Genomic DNA, 18,879 nt, shown 5'->3' with positions numbered 1-18,879 from the left:
CGGTCTGTTTTCACTGTTCTTTAAAGGGCCAGGCACCCTTTATATTCCTTTACAGAAGATCTTGGCCCCTTGTGCCATAGAAAGGGCCTCTTTCCTTAGTCCTAGGTGGTTCTTATATCCTCTTCCAAGGGAACTTGGCCTTTTGTCCCACGAGCAATGAGGGATCCTACACCCAGTTCCATCCCTCTTCTCTTAGGTGGTTACTCCCTTTCCTTCTTTAGGTACTTTGTACTTCTTTACTCTCATTCTCACGTTTCCAGGACCGAACGAATCAAAATTTCAGAGTCCTTTATTGTGGATTTCTGAAGGGGGTCCCACCGCTTCATAGACCTTCTTTGTCCTGTGTCCCGTTCTTTTTTCTTATCATAGGAGCTTATCAGTGAAGAAAAGGTCCAATCCCGCTTAGGCTCTCCAGCTCTCTCCTCATGACAGCGGGAGCTTCATGGGCTGTTTGCCCTTGAACTTCCTAGGCTACTTCCTGATATTTGGTCCTCACCTTCTGTCAGCCTTATACAGTTCAGCAAACCCTAGACCGGAAAGGTCCTGCTTGCAGCAGAAGAACCGATTTTATTTTTTTTTGCATAACTGTTTCTTCCCATCCTAGGGACTGCTTTAGGCTTTCCCTTGGTTTCCTGTATCCCCCAATGAAGTGATAGAGAAAGGAAGATTTTGGATTCTTACCGTAAAATCTCTTTCTTATAGCATTTATTGGGGGACACAGCATCTACAGTTGTTAGTGCCACATTGGTTCAATTTAGGGTAATCTGCTTTCCTACTGCTGGTTAGTTCTCTGCCAGTTCTTCGGTGTAGCCTGCTGGGGAGGAGTTAGCCTTTTTTTCTGCCTAATGTCAGCTTCCAAGTGGTAGCAGCATACAGCCATGGTTTTCTGTGTCCCCCAATGAAGGCTCCGAGAAAAACATTTTACGGTAAGTACCCAAAATCTTCCTTTCATGAAGTCTTACTTGTGTTTTGTCCCTTGCATTTAAAGATTGAAAGTGGAGCAGTTTGGAAACAAGTTTATCAAGACCTAGGGATTCCTGTTCTGAATTCAGCCGCTGGCTATAATGTGAAGTGTGCTTACAAAAAGTAAGTGTAAGGAAGTGTTACATTGTACAAAATGCTCACCACTGACTATGCATTGGGTATAGTTTTCATTTCTGGTGATAATACTGTAAAATGTGTATAGACAATTGGATTATATGTGAAAATAATGAAGCCACAAATACTATTAAAAGAAGGAAAGCAAATATTTACATTGCAAGTGTTTGTTGTAATAGAGATTCACATATAGTTATTGTAATAATAGGGAAAATAAGCCTGTAGGGCATTGTCAAAGAATCTAAATTCACCATAGCTATCAGTAGAGTGTGTACTAGAAACGGCATACCGCTCGATATTGGCCACTTATTGCTTCTCTCAGATAGTAACAGCAGCATTAAATGGTTAACCAGATGATGTCTGTGTAACACAGTTGCTACCTGAGCCCACTCCATACACCTCACACAACATGCGCAGTACATGTACTGTGAATGTTGGGAAGAGGTAAAATACAGATTTATACATTCCCTGATATATTTTTAGACATATAACACATATGTAGACAAATACTCATTAGAAGGAATGGAGTCAGCACAGAACTTATTGTCAGGGTAGACATTGTAACTTCTCCCCATCTGATTCAGCGAAGGTTGAGAATAGCCGGTCAAATCTGGGGAGATTTAGAATTTTTAAAATTGTTAATTTTTCAAATTATTTTACAAATTTCAAATATTTTCCTAATTAAACATATTGATCTAAATGTACCGCTAACGTAACTAACCCCAAATGAGTCTTGGAAAAACTATCTCAGGGTATGTGGACACTTTAAGTATTTGCAGACATTTCTGCACCAAAAATATGTTTCTCACCAGGAAAAACACTCATTAATGCATGTGTTTTTATGCATTTTTTTCAATCATTTTAATGGATGAAAAATGATGCAAAAACAGTGAAAGAACTCGCATGCTGCAAGCCTTGAATCTGCAATGAAAAAATAAGGAACCTGCGTATGAGATTTCAGATATCTCATTCATTTAGCTGGTACAGTTAATTGCTGCAAAAACGCATTGTGTGAACATACCTTTAGAATTGCTGGAATTTGCACAAGTGCTCCAAAGTTATTATCACATAAAGTCTGTCAGGAACATCAAAACTGGCTTTGATTTAAAACTCAGCGTAGGAAGTCCTACTACTTGTAAGTGCAACCAACACGATTAAGGGTATGAATGTAAGAATACTTACAACGCTCCAGATCAAGTAATGCTCTTTGAAATATTTCTTCTTCCTGGCTAGTAGTTTGAAACCAGATTTCTTTTTAGATATGTGCTCATTTGTTGTTGTTTTTTTTCCAGATATCTCTATGGTTTTGAAGAGTACTGTACTTCCACTAATATTTTATTCCACATGGACCTGCCAATAAAAGTTGCAAAAGCAAATAAAGACCTTGCGATGGAAAGCGAGCTTCCACAGAACCAGGAAGCCAAAAATCTAGGAAATCTGAAGGAAGAGTTTGGTGAAAACAAAGATGTTTGCGATAATACTGATAAAGTGTCATCAGAGGAAAAGGAAATTGTAAGTCATGTGATAATAACCTATGTGATTTCACCAGTTGCTTAAAAATTTATGTAGTATAGTATTTTAGGCATCAGTGCAAGTGGAATATTTTGGTGCAATCATTTTCATTTTATTCTTCTTTGGACAATCTGTCAAAAAAAGTTAAAGGTCCAAGGAAAAACTGTAGGAGAGATCATAGCAAAATAAGGTCTTATCCGAGAACTATAGCGAGCTTTACGCTCAGATTAATCTCACCTGTTTAATCCGTAGAAACAGCATATAGAGCAATATCAGCTGCAACAGATCCACGGGTCAGCTAGTGGCCATTAGACATCAATAGGTAAGAAGGAGTTTGTGGAGGATTTAAGACATATCCCAGTGTAGTAAAATGATGGTTTATTTTGATGCGTTTCAAAGTACAAAGTTACTTCTTCAGGAAAAACACGTGTATCAACATCTATATACATATGGGTTTCCTGAAAAGAAGTAACTTTGTACTTCGAAACGCGTTGAAATAAACCATCATTTTACTACACTGGGCTATGTCTTAAATCCTTTTGGCAGTGCGGATACTATCCACAAACTCCTTACGTATTGAAAAAAGTTAAAGGGGTTGTCTGGTCAAAATTGATAAGTCTGCAATCACCTTGTGTGTCTGCAGACTTATTAATCCCGACCGCGCACACATTGTGCGCTGCAGGTATGTATGTTTTATACCCCCGGCTAGTGGGCGCAGCCTCGCTCCATACACTTGTATACAGCCAAAGCCATGCCCACGTCTAGTGCCAATGGTCGTGTCCGACTAGAGGGCGCAACCTCGCACCATATAAGTGTAGGGAGAGTGAGTCTGCACCCACTGGCTGAGGGTATGTATTACTCATACTTGCCCTCCGATCCCGTGTCTGAAACCAGTGAATCCTCGCAGCGCACAGTTCATGCAACTGGGGGGATTCATAACTCTGCAGTTACGTGACAGTGTGACTGCAGATTTATCAGTTTTGACCGGACAACCCCTTTGACAAAGACTCTGGGGAGAAACAATGCAGAAAATATCATAATGTGGTCTTTAAAGTTTTAGGGTGTAAAATATTAGTTAAATATTTACTGCAGTCATTTCTGCACCAAAAATGTCTCTTTTGATAAGAAACATGCTGCATAAAATATATCCGTTTTTTTAAGTATTTGTAAGCCAAAACCAGGAACAATCAGGAAAATGATAATAGAAACATATGCACCCCTTCTGTATTATCACCCACTCCTGGTTTTGGCTTATAAATTCGGATGTAAAATACTGAACGTGTGACTGTGGCCTAAGGTTTTATGCTAAACGCTATCTGAGCCTTATCTGTACAAGGTACCTGGGCCTTGTGTAGGGAACAGTCACAGCCAGGTACTCTACTTTAAAAAAATATTCTATGGCAACACAGAATCTCACGTTTAAAGTAGCTTTAAGAGGTTGTTTAAAGTATTAAAAAATGACCCTAGTAGGAGCAAATGCGATAACGTATTGCTACCATATTTGTGAACAAACCCTATGGCAGGGATCACGGAACAGTGATGTGGATACAGCTGGAGTTTATAAGGTAAGTTCTGGTAATGTAGTTTTTATCTTGTCACTTTTGCTTCTATAGGGATAATTTTTCAAAACCCCAAACAAACCATGTAGTCCCCTATTTTTGTATTTAGCAATGCCTTAATACAGCTGATTGATGCTTTATTGTGCTGTTGTCACCTCAAGATAAATGTCATCCAGATTTCTTCTGAATTTTATGTATTTGGACTAGGTGAAAGACACGGATGATCCATGTCATAGTGGGAGAGATTTAAAGGGCAATGATGAAAACCCTGCAAACGAACCTGTCAGTGGACCAGAAGAGGTTGAAAACCATCAAGAGCATGATATGGATCGTAGTACTGAGAAAAAAGAAGAGTAAACCCTTTCTTACATAAAACTATACCCCCGATAATGTTCATCGTTATATACCCTTTATCTCATAATTAGCATTAAATAAGCAGGAGACTTTGATGCACTGTTATTTATGGTAGATGTAATTTGATGAATCTGTTAAGAATGGCAGCTTCTGTGCCTTAATAAAAAGTCAGCTGGAGTAAGATACTAATTTATTACAAGGTGCACATCTCTAATAAATAATGTCCACCTCTGGCAGTCCGTGCACCCGGAAATCACATCTACATAGATAACAAGCTCATCGTGTTAGTCTTCCTAGTGTGTTAAAAAACAGTTGTAAACTTCTCACGTTAGAAAATATCTGACAACATGTTTAAATAAAAATATTTTCAAACATTAGATCTTGTTTGCTGAAGAAAGAGGATGAAGTTGTAGAGAGTAACGTTGAGGTCAAAGTGGAAGTTAATGAAGAGGAGGAGGTTGAAATATATTCGGCAGCTGTCAAAGGCCACATGCGGTATGACCCAGGAGAATGATATAAGAATTTTTTTTCTTAAATTGCGTTAATTGACTGAAAAAAATGTGAATAATATTTGCAACACAAACAACAGAGAAAAACAAAAATCAATGCTAATCAGAACCAACAAATCAAGAAATCAATTCGGATCACCAGACACTACAAATAATCAGTTACAAAACTCATAGCAATAGCAAAAGTGTTGCTACTGTAATAACATTTATAAAAATAATTATAATTAAAGAGTACCTTTGACAAAATTTTTCATGTTGAGCTGGACACAAGCGGCTGCAGAACGGAATTAAATGTTTTTGTTTTAGTTTCGCCTCTTATGCCGAGATATGATCAATCAAGGTATTTAGCACCTAATGAATTATCAGATAGTTTTCACTGGAGGTGTGTACTTCTCTCTGTATGATTTGTAATTTGAGAGCACTTAACAAAAGTTAACTCAGTAGATGCCAATTTAACACTAATATCTCCACAACCAAGAGGCAAAATAAAAAAACATTTTATTCTGCTCTGTGTCCACTATTACATCATGTCCAGTGAGATTCTGTAAAGAAGGGAGTATAAGACAGATGAGTGTCAATCAAAGTATAGAATGTGCAGGAACAATACATCCAGTGGCATGCCACTCACGCTTGTAGGATACCAGTCAGGAACTCCTTCGGAACGTTTCAATTACTCTAAACATCTGTCTGAGTAAGAAATACACCGCTGGTTTGAGTAAGACAAAATCCACAGGATCTTTATATCTGTATAAACTCTCCTACTTGATAAGGGGTTGATACAGGAATAATCTGTTAATTATATGGACATAGCAGACTGTGATCCAAACTGGTGAATTATTCAGAAGATATAATAATTGGGGCATCCATAGCTTTCTTAAGTTGGCTTTACCCATACTGTCAATAGTAATTGAGACTAAACCCTCAGTTTTTGTGTGAATTTGGTGAGAACTGGAGCCAAGTTTAATTTTTGTAATCATGAAAGTAAGAGGCCGCCACAACACCCAAATACTTGAATACTGATACCTCCTGCAGACCCAAGCTGTTGAACATACCCCCTTGATTAGTGCCTTCATCCAAAGGCATAAGCCCAGATATTGACTAGTTAATGACCATCCATGAAGGAGTTACATAAGTCTGGATCACAACATGTAGAGACCTTAAAGTGTCTTGATAGGAAGAGTAGAATACCATCAGGATACAAAGTTACTCTTTTGTCCAGGTTACCTCTTTTATAGCCCATGATACCTGAATAATCACAAGTTATACAGGTAACTAGTTTATGGGTTTATGAAATGTTTTCCAAATCCAATGACTGGCTCTCATGTTTTGTTATGCCTTGATTTCAAAAAACACTTTTATTTGTAACCATCACGTATGGATTTTGCACAAAAACACGCTTGAAATTATGTACAAAACAGATGAACAAGAAAATCTTTCTTGCACCCAAAAACGTACACAATATTATATATAAAAATGTATTGAACATTCATTCTGCATCTTTATTGAAATTGAATTATTCCGCCTTTTCTCTACAAAGCTGCCCTTGAAAATTATTACTATAGAAGACCTGTGGATCTTCTCTGTGATCTATCCAGCAGTAGTCACAAATCGTGTTCATATTCCATCTACCTTGGTAACATCATTCCATCTCCTCTATATCTTTATGAATTCTTTCTCCTTGCTCTTCGCCAACAACACCAAGGTTTTCAAGAAAGTAGTCCAAATGGGAATGTAAAAAATGTAACTTCAAATCATAAGACAACTCAAAGCTTTGAAAAGTTTCAGCATGTTCTCCACAAAGGTCATAAGTTTTGGATCTTTGTTGTTAACTAGAAATTCCTTTGCGACTTTTTTAAAAGAATCCCAAGCCCTTTTCTGAATAGTTTTCATTCTTGTTTCAAGTACGTCGTCCTTCATGAGTTTCCAAATATCTGGACCCACAAAAATGCATTATTTCAGTTTTGATTTTGAAAGCCCCTGAAACTCGGTACGTTAAAGTCGCTCACTCTTTCGGTAGAGCTATTACAAAAGCTTTCATCAGTCCAAGCTTAATGTGAAGTGGTGGCAGAAGAACTTTAGTGGGATCAACTAAACTTTCTGCAACTATGTTCTTGAGAGTCCAGGTTGCAAAGATGTTCTTGTGGGCCAACTTTTTTCGCATCAGGGACGAGTCCTATCCAGGCTGTCCCATTCACACAAAAAAGAATGGGTAATTCGTGTATCCTCCTTGCTGCCCAAAGAGCAAAGCGAAAACTTTCAGATCACCACATGTTGACCATCCTTGATCCTCGTAGTTTAGTTGATAATAAAGCCTAAATAATCATGGCTTTACTTCAAGTGCACAGAATGTCCTACAGATCCTGAAACATACTTGCTGCCATTGTGCAGTAGCACAGCTTTCAGACTTTTTTATTGGATGAATCAATAACGAGTCTCCACTCACTCACATTATACTCCATGTTAAATGTTTCCATCAGCCCAGGAATATCACTGCAATACACTTGAGCACCATCTTGAGAAAAGTAAGGAAGGCATTAAGAAAAGTAAGGAAGGAATTAATTGTATTTGCATCTGTACTATGAAAAACAGGTACCAGAAGCTAGTAGGTTCTTTTCCTTTAGTCTAGAGCCTAAAAGTTCTGCAGAATGTTCACGAAAGTCCCAACTCCCTGACTAAATCATTTTATTCAAGCTTTGAAAAAAGCTGTGGTTTGTTGGGACTAGCATGAAAATATTTTCAGAATCCTCCCCTTCATATTCTTAATCAGGTGTATCTTCAAGTTTCTCCTCTGGAGAAGGGACAGGTATTCCTGCACCATGAGGTTCGAATTGCTGACGGGAAGTCCAGATACCGTATTTTCCGGCGTATAAGACGACTGGGTGTATAAGACGACCCCCCAACTTTTCCAGTTAAAATATAAAATTTTCTTAAAAGTCGGGGGTCTTATACGCCGTGTGTCATCTTACAGGGCGGATGCGGACCAATCTGCATATTGTGGGGGTGGAGTGGGCCCGATGACAAAGGGAGGAGGCGTCTCACAGGGAAGGCGTAAGTGGAGTATCCCCCTATTACCTCATTGTGGCTCTCTGCTGGGGGGCGGCGGCTACTGTTTCAGCAGTGTGGGGGCTCTGTGCTGGGCGGGTGGCGGTGGCTCTTTGTGCAGTGTCGGGGCTCCGGCTTTTCCTCAAAGCCCGTAGGCCCCGGCAGCTCAGTTTCAAATCTTGTCTCCCGAGATCTTGGGACGAGATCTGAATCTGAGCATGCGCTACCCCTAGCGGCCATTTTCCCAGAGGCCACTGCAACACAGCAATGGAGCTGCCGGGGCCTCCGGGCGTTGAGGAAATGCCAGCGAGCCCCGACGCTGCACAAAAAACTGCCACCCCCCCCAAGCACAGAGCCCCCACACTGCACAAAGAGGAGCTGCCGCCGCCCCCCAGCACAGAGACCCGCAGAGAGCCCATCCGAATCCAGAGACCTGATATTTGCCATTGTTGCCACTAGCTCTTTCAGCTGAACAGAACTGTACAAAAAGCTTGTATCCTTATCGGAGTCAGTATAAAGACTTATGCCTTGGACATGTGTATTTTTGTATTTTAAAGTTTGACTTATTTATCCTGGACTTGTAAAGAGAATCAAAACAGGAAGAAACTGATTTAATATCTGTGGCATATCGTAAACCACATCTTCACCTGCATTGTTTAATACAGTGATGTATGAAGAGCTGAAAGCTAATACATGCCCAGCTTCCCTTTATCATAGCAGGTTTGCTTTTGGAAAAACCTTAGTCCTTGCTACTTCCAGGATATGAGCATTATATATATCCCGTGCCTTCTGAAGCTCCCAATTGATCCTTCCTTTCCCCAGTTGCCACAAAGAGCCTTTCGGTGTCCTGTACTCTTGTCCTGAAGAATTCCCTATATTGTCTAATTTTCATTTTCACTCTACTCACTGCCTGAAAGAGAGCTCCTTTAAAGCTTATCTTCATAGCATCCCACAAAACAGCCTAAGGTGCATTGTCCGTTTTTACACAGAAGTTAGTCATGCAAAGTCTGATCTATTAATTGTTTCAATAACCTGAAGCCAGAATGCATTAAATATCCACAATCATGAAAAGGAAACAATAGTCGGGGAAAAGCTTAGACGTACCAACAGTTTGGAGTGATCCTGTAGCTTCTAATACTCTACAAATTCTAGTTGTTGTACTATTCGCTCTCCCCCAAGGGCTAAATCTTTACATGACAATGTATCAGGATGCCCCGACTGCCATAAATCATTTAGTTAACACAATGATTCCCTAATTTGTAGAAATTGGTTTATCTTCTGTGGTCTGCTCAGATCCCGACCTGTTCCAGTATGGATGAATCACTTTATTGAAGTTTCCCAGCAACAATATAGAAGTCTCTGGCAAATGCTAAATAAAATACATAATCTGTTCTTAAAAGTACAGTTTTATGGGAGTGGAGTATATACAGCTACACAGAAATGGTTTTGTAGAAAGATCTTACAATACAGGCATTTATTATATCTACTGTTGTGAATTCTGTGGCCAAGCTCCCTCCTGTGGTCGTGAGTGGTACTGCGGCTGGTTCTGTCTATAAGCTTCCTTTGGTGGATGAGAGTGGTACTGCGGCTTCTGAGTTTCCTTCCTCAGGTGATGAGGTTAAGTCGTTAGGTGCTGCTCTATTTAACTCCACCTGGTGCTTTGATCCTGGCCTCCAGTCAATGTTCTAGTATTGGTCTTGCTTCCTCCTGGATCGTTCCTGTGGCCTGTCTATCCTGCATAAGCTAAGTTCTGCTTATGTTATTTTTGTTTGCTATATTTTCTGTCCAGCTTGCTATATTGGTTTTTCTTGCTTGCTGGAAGTTCTGAGACGCAGGGGGAGCACCTCCGTACCGTTAGTCGGTGCGGAGGGTCTTTTTGCCCCTCTGCGTGGTTGTTTGTAGGTTTTTGTGTTGACCGCAAAGCTATCTTTCCTATCCTCGGTCTATTCAGTAAGTCGGGCCTCACTTTGCTAAATCTATTTCATCTCTGTGTTTGTATTTCATCTTTACTCACAGTCATTATATGTGGGGGGCTGCCTTTTCCTTTGGGGAATTTCTCTGAGGCAAGGTAGGCTTATTTTTCTATCTTCAGGGCTAGTTAGTTTCTCAGGCTGTGCCGAGTTGCATAGGGAGCGTTAGGCGCAATCCACGGCTACCTCTAGTGTGGTGTGATAGGATTAGGGATTGCGGTCAGCAGAGTTTCGACGTCTCAGAGCTCGTCATATGTTTTTGGTAAATGTCAGGTCACTTTGTATGCTCTGAACTTCAAGGTCCACTGTGGTTCTGAATTACCTGTTCATAACAGTACTGGAGGCCCAAAGTACTAATGCTTCTCAATAGAGGGAAAAGAGAAGTTCTGAGACCATTTTTTTTTCTTTGCACTGTGTTCTGTCTTTCTTTTCCCCTATACATCAGGGTGGTTCAGAACACAGGTGTGGACATGGACATTCAGGGTCTGTCCTCTTTGATGGATAATCTCACTATAAGAGTACAGAACATTCAAGATTTAGTGGTTCAGAATCCTATGTTAGAACCTAAAATTCCTATTCCTGAGTTATTTTTTGGAGATAGAGCTAAGTTTTTGAATTTTAAAAATAATTGTAATCTATTTCTGGCTTTGAAACCCCGCTCCTCTGGTGACCCAGTTCAACAAGTTAAAATTATTATTTCTTTATTACGTGGCGACCCTCAAGACTGGGCATTTTCCCTTGCACCAGGAGATCCTGCATTATGTAATATTGATGCGTTTTTTCTGGCGCTCGGATTGCTGTACGACGAACCTAATTCAGTGGATCAGGCAGAGAAAAATTTGCTGGCTCTGTGTCAGGGTCAGGATGAGATAGAGATTTATTGTCAGAAGTTTAGAAAGTGGTCCGTGCTCACTCAATGGAATGAATGTGTGCTGGCAGCTATTTTTAGAAAGGGTCTCTCTGAAGCCCTTAAGGATGTCATGGTGGGATTTCCTATGCCTGCTGGTCTGAATGAGTCTATGTCTTTGGCCATTCAGATCGGTCGACGCTTGCGCGAGCGTAAATCTGTGCACCATTTGGCGGTATTATCTGAGCATAAACCTGAGCCTATGCAGTGCGATAGGACTTTAACCAGAGCTGAAAGGCAAGAACACAGACGTCAGAATGGGCTGTGTTTCTACTGTGGTGATTCCACTCATGCTATCTCCGATTGTCCTAAGCGCACTAAGCGGTTCGCTAGGTCTGCCACCATTGGTACGGTACAGTCGAAATTTCTTTTGTCCGTTACTTTGATCTGCTCTTTATCTTCCTATTCTGTCATGGCATTTGTGGATTCAGGCGCTGCCCTGAATTTGATGGACTTGGAGTTTGCTAGGCGCTGTGGGTTTGTCTTGGAGCCCTTGCAGTGTCCTATTCCATTGAGAGGAATTGATGCTACGCCTTTGGCCAAGAATAAGCCTCAGTATTGGACCCAGCTGACCATGTGCATGGCTCCTGCGCACCAGGAGGATATTCGCTTTCTGGTGTTGCATAATCTGCATGATGTGGTCGTGTTGGGGTTGCCATGGCTACAAGTCCATAACCCAGTATTAGATTGGAAATCAATGTCTGTGTCCAGCTGGGGTTGTCAGGGGGTACATGGTGATGTTCCATTTCTGTCTATCTCATCATCCACCCCTTCTGAGGTCCCAGAGTTCTTGTCTGATTACCGGGATGTATTCGATGAGCCCAAGTCCAATGCCCTACCTCCGCATAGGGATTGTGATTGTGCTATCGATTTGATTCCTGGTAGTAAGTTTCCTAAGGGTCGACTGTTTAATTTATCTGTACCTGAGCACGCCGCTATGCGGAGTTACGTGAAGGAGTCTTTGGAGAAGGGTCATATTCGCCCGTCGTCGTCGCCATTGGGAGCAGGGTTCTTTTTTGTGGCCAAGAAGGATGGTTCGCTGAGACCTTGTATTAATTACCGCCTTCTAAATAAAATTACGGTCAAATTTCTGTACCCCTTGCCGCTGCTGTCTGATTTGTTTGCTCGGATTAAGGGGGCTAGTTGGTTCACCAAGATACAGTGGGGCAAAAAAGTATTTAGTCAGTCAGCAATAGTGCAAGTTCCACCACTTAAAAAGATGAGAGGCGTCTGTAATTTACATCATAAGTAGACCTCAACTATGGGAGACAAACTGAGAAAAAAAAATCCAGAAAATCACATTGTCTGTTTTTTTAACAATTTATTTGCATATTATGGTGGAAAATAAGTATTTGGTCAGAAACAAAATTTCATCTCAATACTTTGTAATATATCCTTTGTTGGCAATGACAGAGGTCAAACGTTTTCTGTAAGTCTTCACAAGGTTGCCACACACTGTTGTTGGTATGTTGGCCCATTCCTCCATGCAGATCTCCTCTAGAGCAGTGATATTTTTGGCTTTTCGCTTGGCAACACGGACTTTCAACTCCCTCCAAAGGTTTTCTATAGGGTTGAGATCTGGAGACTGGCTAGGCCACTCCAGGACCTTGAAATGCTTCTTACGAAGCCACTCCTTCGTTGCCCTGGCGGAGTGCTTTGGATCATTGTCATGTTGAAAGACCCAGCCACGTTTCATCTTCAATGCCCTTGCTGATGGAAGGAGGTTTGCACTCAAAATCTCACAATACATGGCCCCATTCATTCTTTCATGTACCCGGATCAGTCGTCCTGGCCCCTTTGCAGAGAAACAGCCCCAAAGCATGATGTTTCCACCATCATGCTTTACAGTAGGTATGGTTTTTGATGGATTCAACTCAGTATTCTTTTTCCTCCAAACACGACAAGTTGTGTTTCTACCAAACAGTTCCAGTTTGGTTTCATCAGACCATAGGACATTCTCCCAAAACTCCTCTGGATCATCCAAATGCTCTCTAGCAAACTTCAGACGGGCCAGGACATGTACTGGCTTAAGCAGTGGGACACGTCTGGCACTGCAGGATCTGAGTCCATGGTGGCGTAGTGTGTTACTTATGGTAGGCCTTGTTACATTGGTCCCAGCTCTCTGCAGTTCATTCACTAGGTCCCCCCGCGTGGTTCTGGGATTTTTGCTCACCGTTCTTGTGATCATTCTGACCCCACGGGGTGGGATTTTGCGTGGAGCCCCAGATCGAGGGAGATTATCAGTGGTCTTGTATGTCTTCCATTTTCTAATTATTGCTCCCACTGTTGATTTCTTCACTCCAAGCTGGTTGGCTATTGCAGATTCAGTCTTCCCAGCCTGGTGCAGGGCTACAATTTTGTTTCTGGTGTCCTTTGACAGCTCTTTGGTCTTCACCATAGTGGAGTTTGGAGTCAGACTGTTTGAGGGTGTGCACAGGTGTCTTTTTATACTGATAACAAGTTTAAACAGGTGCCATTACTACAGGTAATGAGTGGAGGAAAGAGGAGACTCTTAAAGAAGAAGTTACAGGTCTGTGAGAGCCAGAAATCTTGATTGTTTGTTTCTGACCAAATACTTATTTTCCACCATAATATGCAAATAAATTGTTAAAAAAACAGACAATGTGATTTTCTGGATTTTTTTTTCTCAGTTTGTCTCCCATAGTTGAGGTCTACCTATGATGTAAATTACAGACGCCTCTCATCTTTTTAAGTGGTGGAACTTGCACTATTGCTGACTGACTAAATACTTTTTTGCCCCACTGTAGATCTTCGTGGTGCGTATAATCTTGTGCGTATTAAACGGGGCGATGAATGGAAAACAGCATTTAATACGCCCGAAGGCCATTTTGAGTACCTGGTTATGCCATTCGGACTTTCTAATGCTCCATCAGTGTTTCAGTCCTTTATGCATGACATCTTCCGAGAGTACCTGGATAAATTCCTGATTGTATACTTGGATGATATTTTGGTCTTCTCGGATGATTGGGAGTCTCATGTGAAGCAGGTCAGAATGGTGTTCCAGGTCCTGCGTGCTAATTCTTTGCTTGTGAAGGGGTCAAAGTGTCTCTTTGGTGTTCAGAAGATTTCATTTTTGGGGTTCATTTTTTCTCCTTCTACTATCGAGATGGACCCTGTTAAAGTTCAGGCCATTTATGATTGGACTCAGCCTACATCTCTGAAGAGTCTGCAGAAGTTCCTGGGCTTTGCTAATTTTTATCGTCGCTTCATCGCTAATTTTTCTAGCATTGCTAAACCGTTGACTGATTTAACCAAGAAGGGTGCTGATGTGGTCAATTGGTCTTCTGCTGCTGTGGAAGCTTTTCAGGAGTTGAAGCGTCGTTTTTCTTCTGCCCCTGTGTTGTGCCAACCAGATGTTTCGCTTCCGTTCCAGGTCGAGGTTGATGCTTCCGAAATTGGAGCAGGGGCTGTTTTGTCGCAGAGAAGTTCTGATTGCTCGGTGATGAAACCATGCGCCTTCTTTTCCAGGAAATTTTCGCCTGCTGAGCGAAATTATGATGTTGGCAATCGAGAGTTGCTAGCTATGAAGTGGGCATTCGAGGAGTGGCGTCATTGGCTTGAAGGAGCTAAGCATCGCGTGGTGGTCTTGACTGATCACAAAAACTTGACTTATCTCGAGTCTGCCAAACGGTTGAATCCTAGACAGGCTCGTTGGTCGCTGTTTTTCTCCCGTTTTGACTTTGTGGTTTCGTTCTTTCCGGGCTCTAAAAATGTGAAGGCGGATGCCCTGTCTAGGAGTTTTGTGCCCAATTCTCCGTGTTTGTCTGAGCCGGCGGGTATTCTCAAAGAGGGGGTAATTTTGTCTGCCATCTCCCCTGATTTGCGGCGGGTGCTGCAAAAATTTCAGGCTAATAGACCTGACCGTTGCCCAGCGGAGAAACTGTTTGTCCCTGATAGGTGGACGAATAAAGTCATCTCTGAGGTTCATTGTTCGGTGTTGGCTGGTCATCCTGGAATCTTTGGTACCAGAGATTTGGTGGCTAGATCCTTTTGGTGGCCGTCTCTGTCGCGGGATGTGCGTTCTTTTGTGCAGTCCTGTGGGATTTGTGCTCGGGCTAAGCCCTGCTGTTCTCGTGCCAGTGGGTTGCTTTTGCCCTTGCCGGTCCCGAAGAGGCCTTGGACACATATCTCTATGGATTTTATTTCGGATCTCCCCGTCTCTCAAAGAATGTCGGTCATTTGGGTGGTTTGTGATCGCTTCTCTAAGATGGTCCATTTGGTGCCCTTGTCTAAATTGCCTTCCTCCTCTGATTTGGTGCCGTTGTTTTTCCAGCATGTGGTTCTTTTACATGGCATTCCAGAGAACATCGTTTCTGACAGAGGTTCCCAGTTTGTTTCGTGGTTTTGGCGAGCTTTTTGTGCTAGGATGGGCATTGATTTGTCTTTTTCCTCGGCTTTCCATCCTCAGACAAATGGCCAGACTGAACGAACCAATCAGACCTTGGAAATATATCTGAGATGTTTTGTTTCTGCTGATCAGGATGATTGGGTGTCCTTTTTGCCTTTGGCTGAGTTCGCCCTTAATAATCAGGCCAGCTCGGCTACTTTGGTTTCGCCGTTTTTCTGCAATTCTGGGTTCCACCCTCGTTTCTCTTCAGGGCAGGTTGAGTCTTCGGACTGTCCTGGTGTGGATACTGTGGTGGATAGGTTGCAGCAGATTTGGACTCATGTAGTGGACAATCTGACTTTGTCCCAGGAGAAGGCTCAACGTTTCGCTAACCGCAGGCGCTGTGTGGGTCCCCGACTTCGTGTTGGGGATTTGGTTTGGTTGTCATCTCGTTATATTCCTATGAAGGTTTCCACTCCTAAATTTAAGCCTCGTTTCATTGGTCCATATAGGATTTCTGAGGTTCTTAATCCTGTGTCTTTTCGTTTGACTCTTCCAGCTTCTTTTTCCATCCATAACGTGTTCCATAGGTCATTGTTGCGGAGATACGTGGCACCTGTGGTTCCATCTATTGATCCTCCTGCTCCGGTTTTGGTTGAAGGGGAATTGGAGTATATTGTGGAGAAGATTTTGGATTCTCGTGTTTCGAGACGGAAACTCCAGTATTTGGTTAAGTGGAAGGGTTATGGTCAGGAAGATAATTCCTGGGTCTTTGCCTCTGATGTCCATGCTGCCGATCTGGTTCGTGCCTTTCATTTGGCTCATCCTGGTCGGCCTGGGGGCTCTGGTGAGGGTTCGGTGACCCCTCCTCAAGGGGGGGGGGTACTGTTGTGAATTCTGTGGCCAAGCTCCCTCCTGTGGTCGTGAGTGGTACTGCGGCTGGTTCTGTCTATAAGCTTCCTTTGGTGGATGAGAGTGGTACTGCGGCTTCTGAATTTCCTTCCTAAGGTGATGAGGTTAAGTCGTTAGGTGCTGCTCTATTTAACTCCACCTGGTGCTTTGATCCTGGCCTCCAGTCAATGTTCTAGTATTGGTCTTGCTTCCTCCTGGATCGTTCCTGTGGCCTGTCTATCCTGCATAAGCTAAGTTCTGCTTATGTTATTTTTGTTTGCTATATTTTCTGTCCAGCTTGCTATATTGGTTTTTCTTGCTTGCTGGAAGCTCTGAGACGCAGGGGGAGCACCTCCGTACCGTTAGTCGGTGCGGAGGGTCTTTTTGCCCCTCTGCGTGGTTGTTTGTAGGTTTTTGTGTTGACCGCAAAGCTATCTTTCCTATCCTCGGTCTATTCAGTAAGTCGGGCCTCACTTTGCTAAATCTATTTCATCTCTGTGTTTGTATTTCATCTTTACTCACAGTCATTATATGTGGGGGGCTGCCTTTTCCTTTGGGGAATTTCTCTGAGGCAAGGTAGGCTTATTTTTCTATCTTCAGGGCTAGTTAGTTTCTCAGGCTGTGCCGAGTTGCATAGGGAGCGTTAGGCGCAATCCACGGCTACCTCTAGTGTAGTGTGATAGGATTAGGGATTGCGGTCAGCAGAGTTTCGACTTCTCAGAGCTCGTCATATGTTTTTGGTAAATGTCAGGTCACTTTGTATGCTCTGAACTTCAAGGTCCACTGTGGTTCTGAATTACCTGTTCATAACAATCTACCCTCCCCATCAATATTTGAGTTTAAACATTCAAATGGAAAGGACTTATGTTTGAGTGTAGAAACACCCCTGATATAGTTTGACCCAACTGAGTGGAGATAATGTCCTAGGCAAGGCTTGTTTTATATGGAATCTCTCTTTATTCATCTGTGTCTCCTGGAGATGTAAGACAGGTGAACGCTTCTTTACAAATCTTAAAATTGTTGTACATTTATTGGAGTCCCCCAAACTCCGCACTCTGCAATTCAGTAAAATAATTCTATCACCATCATTAACTCCAAACGACCGCTTAACGGAATAACGGCGACCAGAAAAAAAAAAAAATTATTTCCCATTTAATTTCTCCTCTGATGTGATTCTCTGTGTCCCTGCAACCCCCCCACGAAGTCCCCCAGGCCGCCGGTGTCTTCTTCCGAGAAGAAAATGGCGGGCGGATGCACAGTGTGCATGCCGAGATCTGCCGGCTGGCACCTGGCAACAATAGGACATTTTTTCTATTTGTTCATTTTGATCACTGTAGACCCTAAAATAAGAAATATTAAATCAATCCCTCTTTTATCACCCCCTTAGTTAGGTAAAAATAATGAAATAACCAAAAAAATGTATTTCCATTAGGGTTAGAGTTGGGCTAAAGTTAGGGTTGGGCTAGGGTTCGGGTTAGGGTTGGTCTAAAGTTAGGGTTTGGATTAGGATTGGGCTAAAGTTAGGGTTAGGCTGGGTTTAGGGTTGTGGTTATGGTTGGGATTAGGGTTAGGGGTGTGTTAGAGATAGGTTTGTGGTTAGGGTTGGGATTAGGGTTAGGGGTGCGTTGGTGTTAGGGTTGTGGTTATGGTTTGGTTTCTGCATAGATCTAAACAAGGGAATATACAGAATGCACCATCTTGATAACTTGTCAGAGAAGGTTATCTCACTTTAAGGTAAACTTACCTTGTACAAGCCATTGACTGATTTCTTGTAAGTGGCAAATTACTCTTTCTTTGTGCCATGATATCCCAGTGTTGAGTTATCTGTTATGATATAAACTGGCCTGCATCTGTACTTCCCATGAACGTAGCATGCAGTATTAAAATTTAGAGATGAGGCATTTGGGTAAGTCTGTAGTAAAAATATAAGTTCCTGTCTGTTTAATCGACTCAGTTGCTGATCTTGATCAGGCAGTGTTGCATTTTTAGAATTGTCAGAAAAGTGTGTCTATCCATGGCGACTATTTATTATTATTTTGCATTGCACATATGGCGCTATCATATTCAGCAGTGAAGCTTCTTTTGAACCTCTACAGAGTAAATTGGTTAAAAGGCCATTCACCCCTTTCTGACCTCGGACGGGATAGTACGTCCGAGGTCAGAAGCCCCGCTTTGATGCGGGCTCCGGCGGTCACAGAGCAAAGAATATTATTTCTGGCTTTATAATGTAGCAATTTATCAGTACTAGTGTTGGAGGGTTTCCCGTCGGGAGCGGGTTAGTCGGAACTGTACGCGGCTATATAACAGCACTAGCTATTGAACCCGTTCTACGCCCGGGTGGCGAGCATTTATATTGGTATATTGTCTCCATCATGGTATGTGCTGCTCCATCCTGCGTCCCCATCCTGTCATGCGCTGCTCCATCCTGCGTCCCCATCCTGTCATGTGCTGCTCCATCCTGCGTCCCCATCCTGTCATGTGCTGCTCCATCCTGCGTCCCCATCCTTATGTGCTGCTCCATCCTGCGTTCCCATCCTTATGTGCTGCTCCATCCTGCGTCCCCACCCTTATGTGCTGCTCCCATCCTGCGTCCCCATCCTTATGTGCTGCTCCCATCCTGCGTCCCCATCCTTATGTGCTGCTCCATCCTGCGTCCCCATCCTTATGTGCTGCTCCATCCTGCGTCCCC

General features: G+C 42.4%; 1 protein-coding gene across 2 annotated transcripts in view; it reads left to right on the top strand.

Annotated features, from left to right (window-relative positions):
- ARID4B (AT-rich interaction domain 4B) overlaps positions 1–18,879 on the top strand; it is a 402,063-nt gene that overhangs the window by 273,533 nt on the left and 109,651 nt on the right. For both annotated transcript variants that reach the window (XM_069769485.1, XM_069769484.1), the window contains exons 14-17: positions 989–1,086; positions 2,391–2,610; positions 4,377–4,522; positions 4,902–5,018. In XM_069769485.1, coding sequence (XP_069625586.1) covers positions 989–1,086; positions 2,391–2,610; positions 4,377–4,522; positions 4,902–5,018 — 581 coding nt within the window. The remainder of the gene's footprint in view (positions 1–988; positions 1,087–2,390; positions 2,611–4,376; positions 4,523–4,901; positions 5,019–18,879) is intronic.

Source organism: Ranitomeya imitator, chromosome 5, assembly GCF_032444005.1.
Source record: "Ranitomeya imitator isolate aRanImi1 chromosome 5, aRanImi1.pri, whole genome shotgun sequence".
Classification (NCBI taxonomy): Eukaryota; Metazoa; Chordata; class Amphibia; order Anura; family Dendrobatidae; genus Ranitomeya; species Ranitomeya imitator.
Note: the sequence above shows the minus strand (reverse complement) of the source record. Positions and strands in the feature narration are given on the sequence as shown.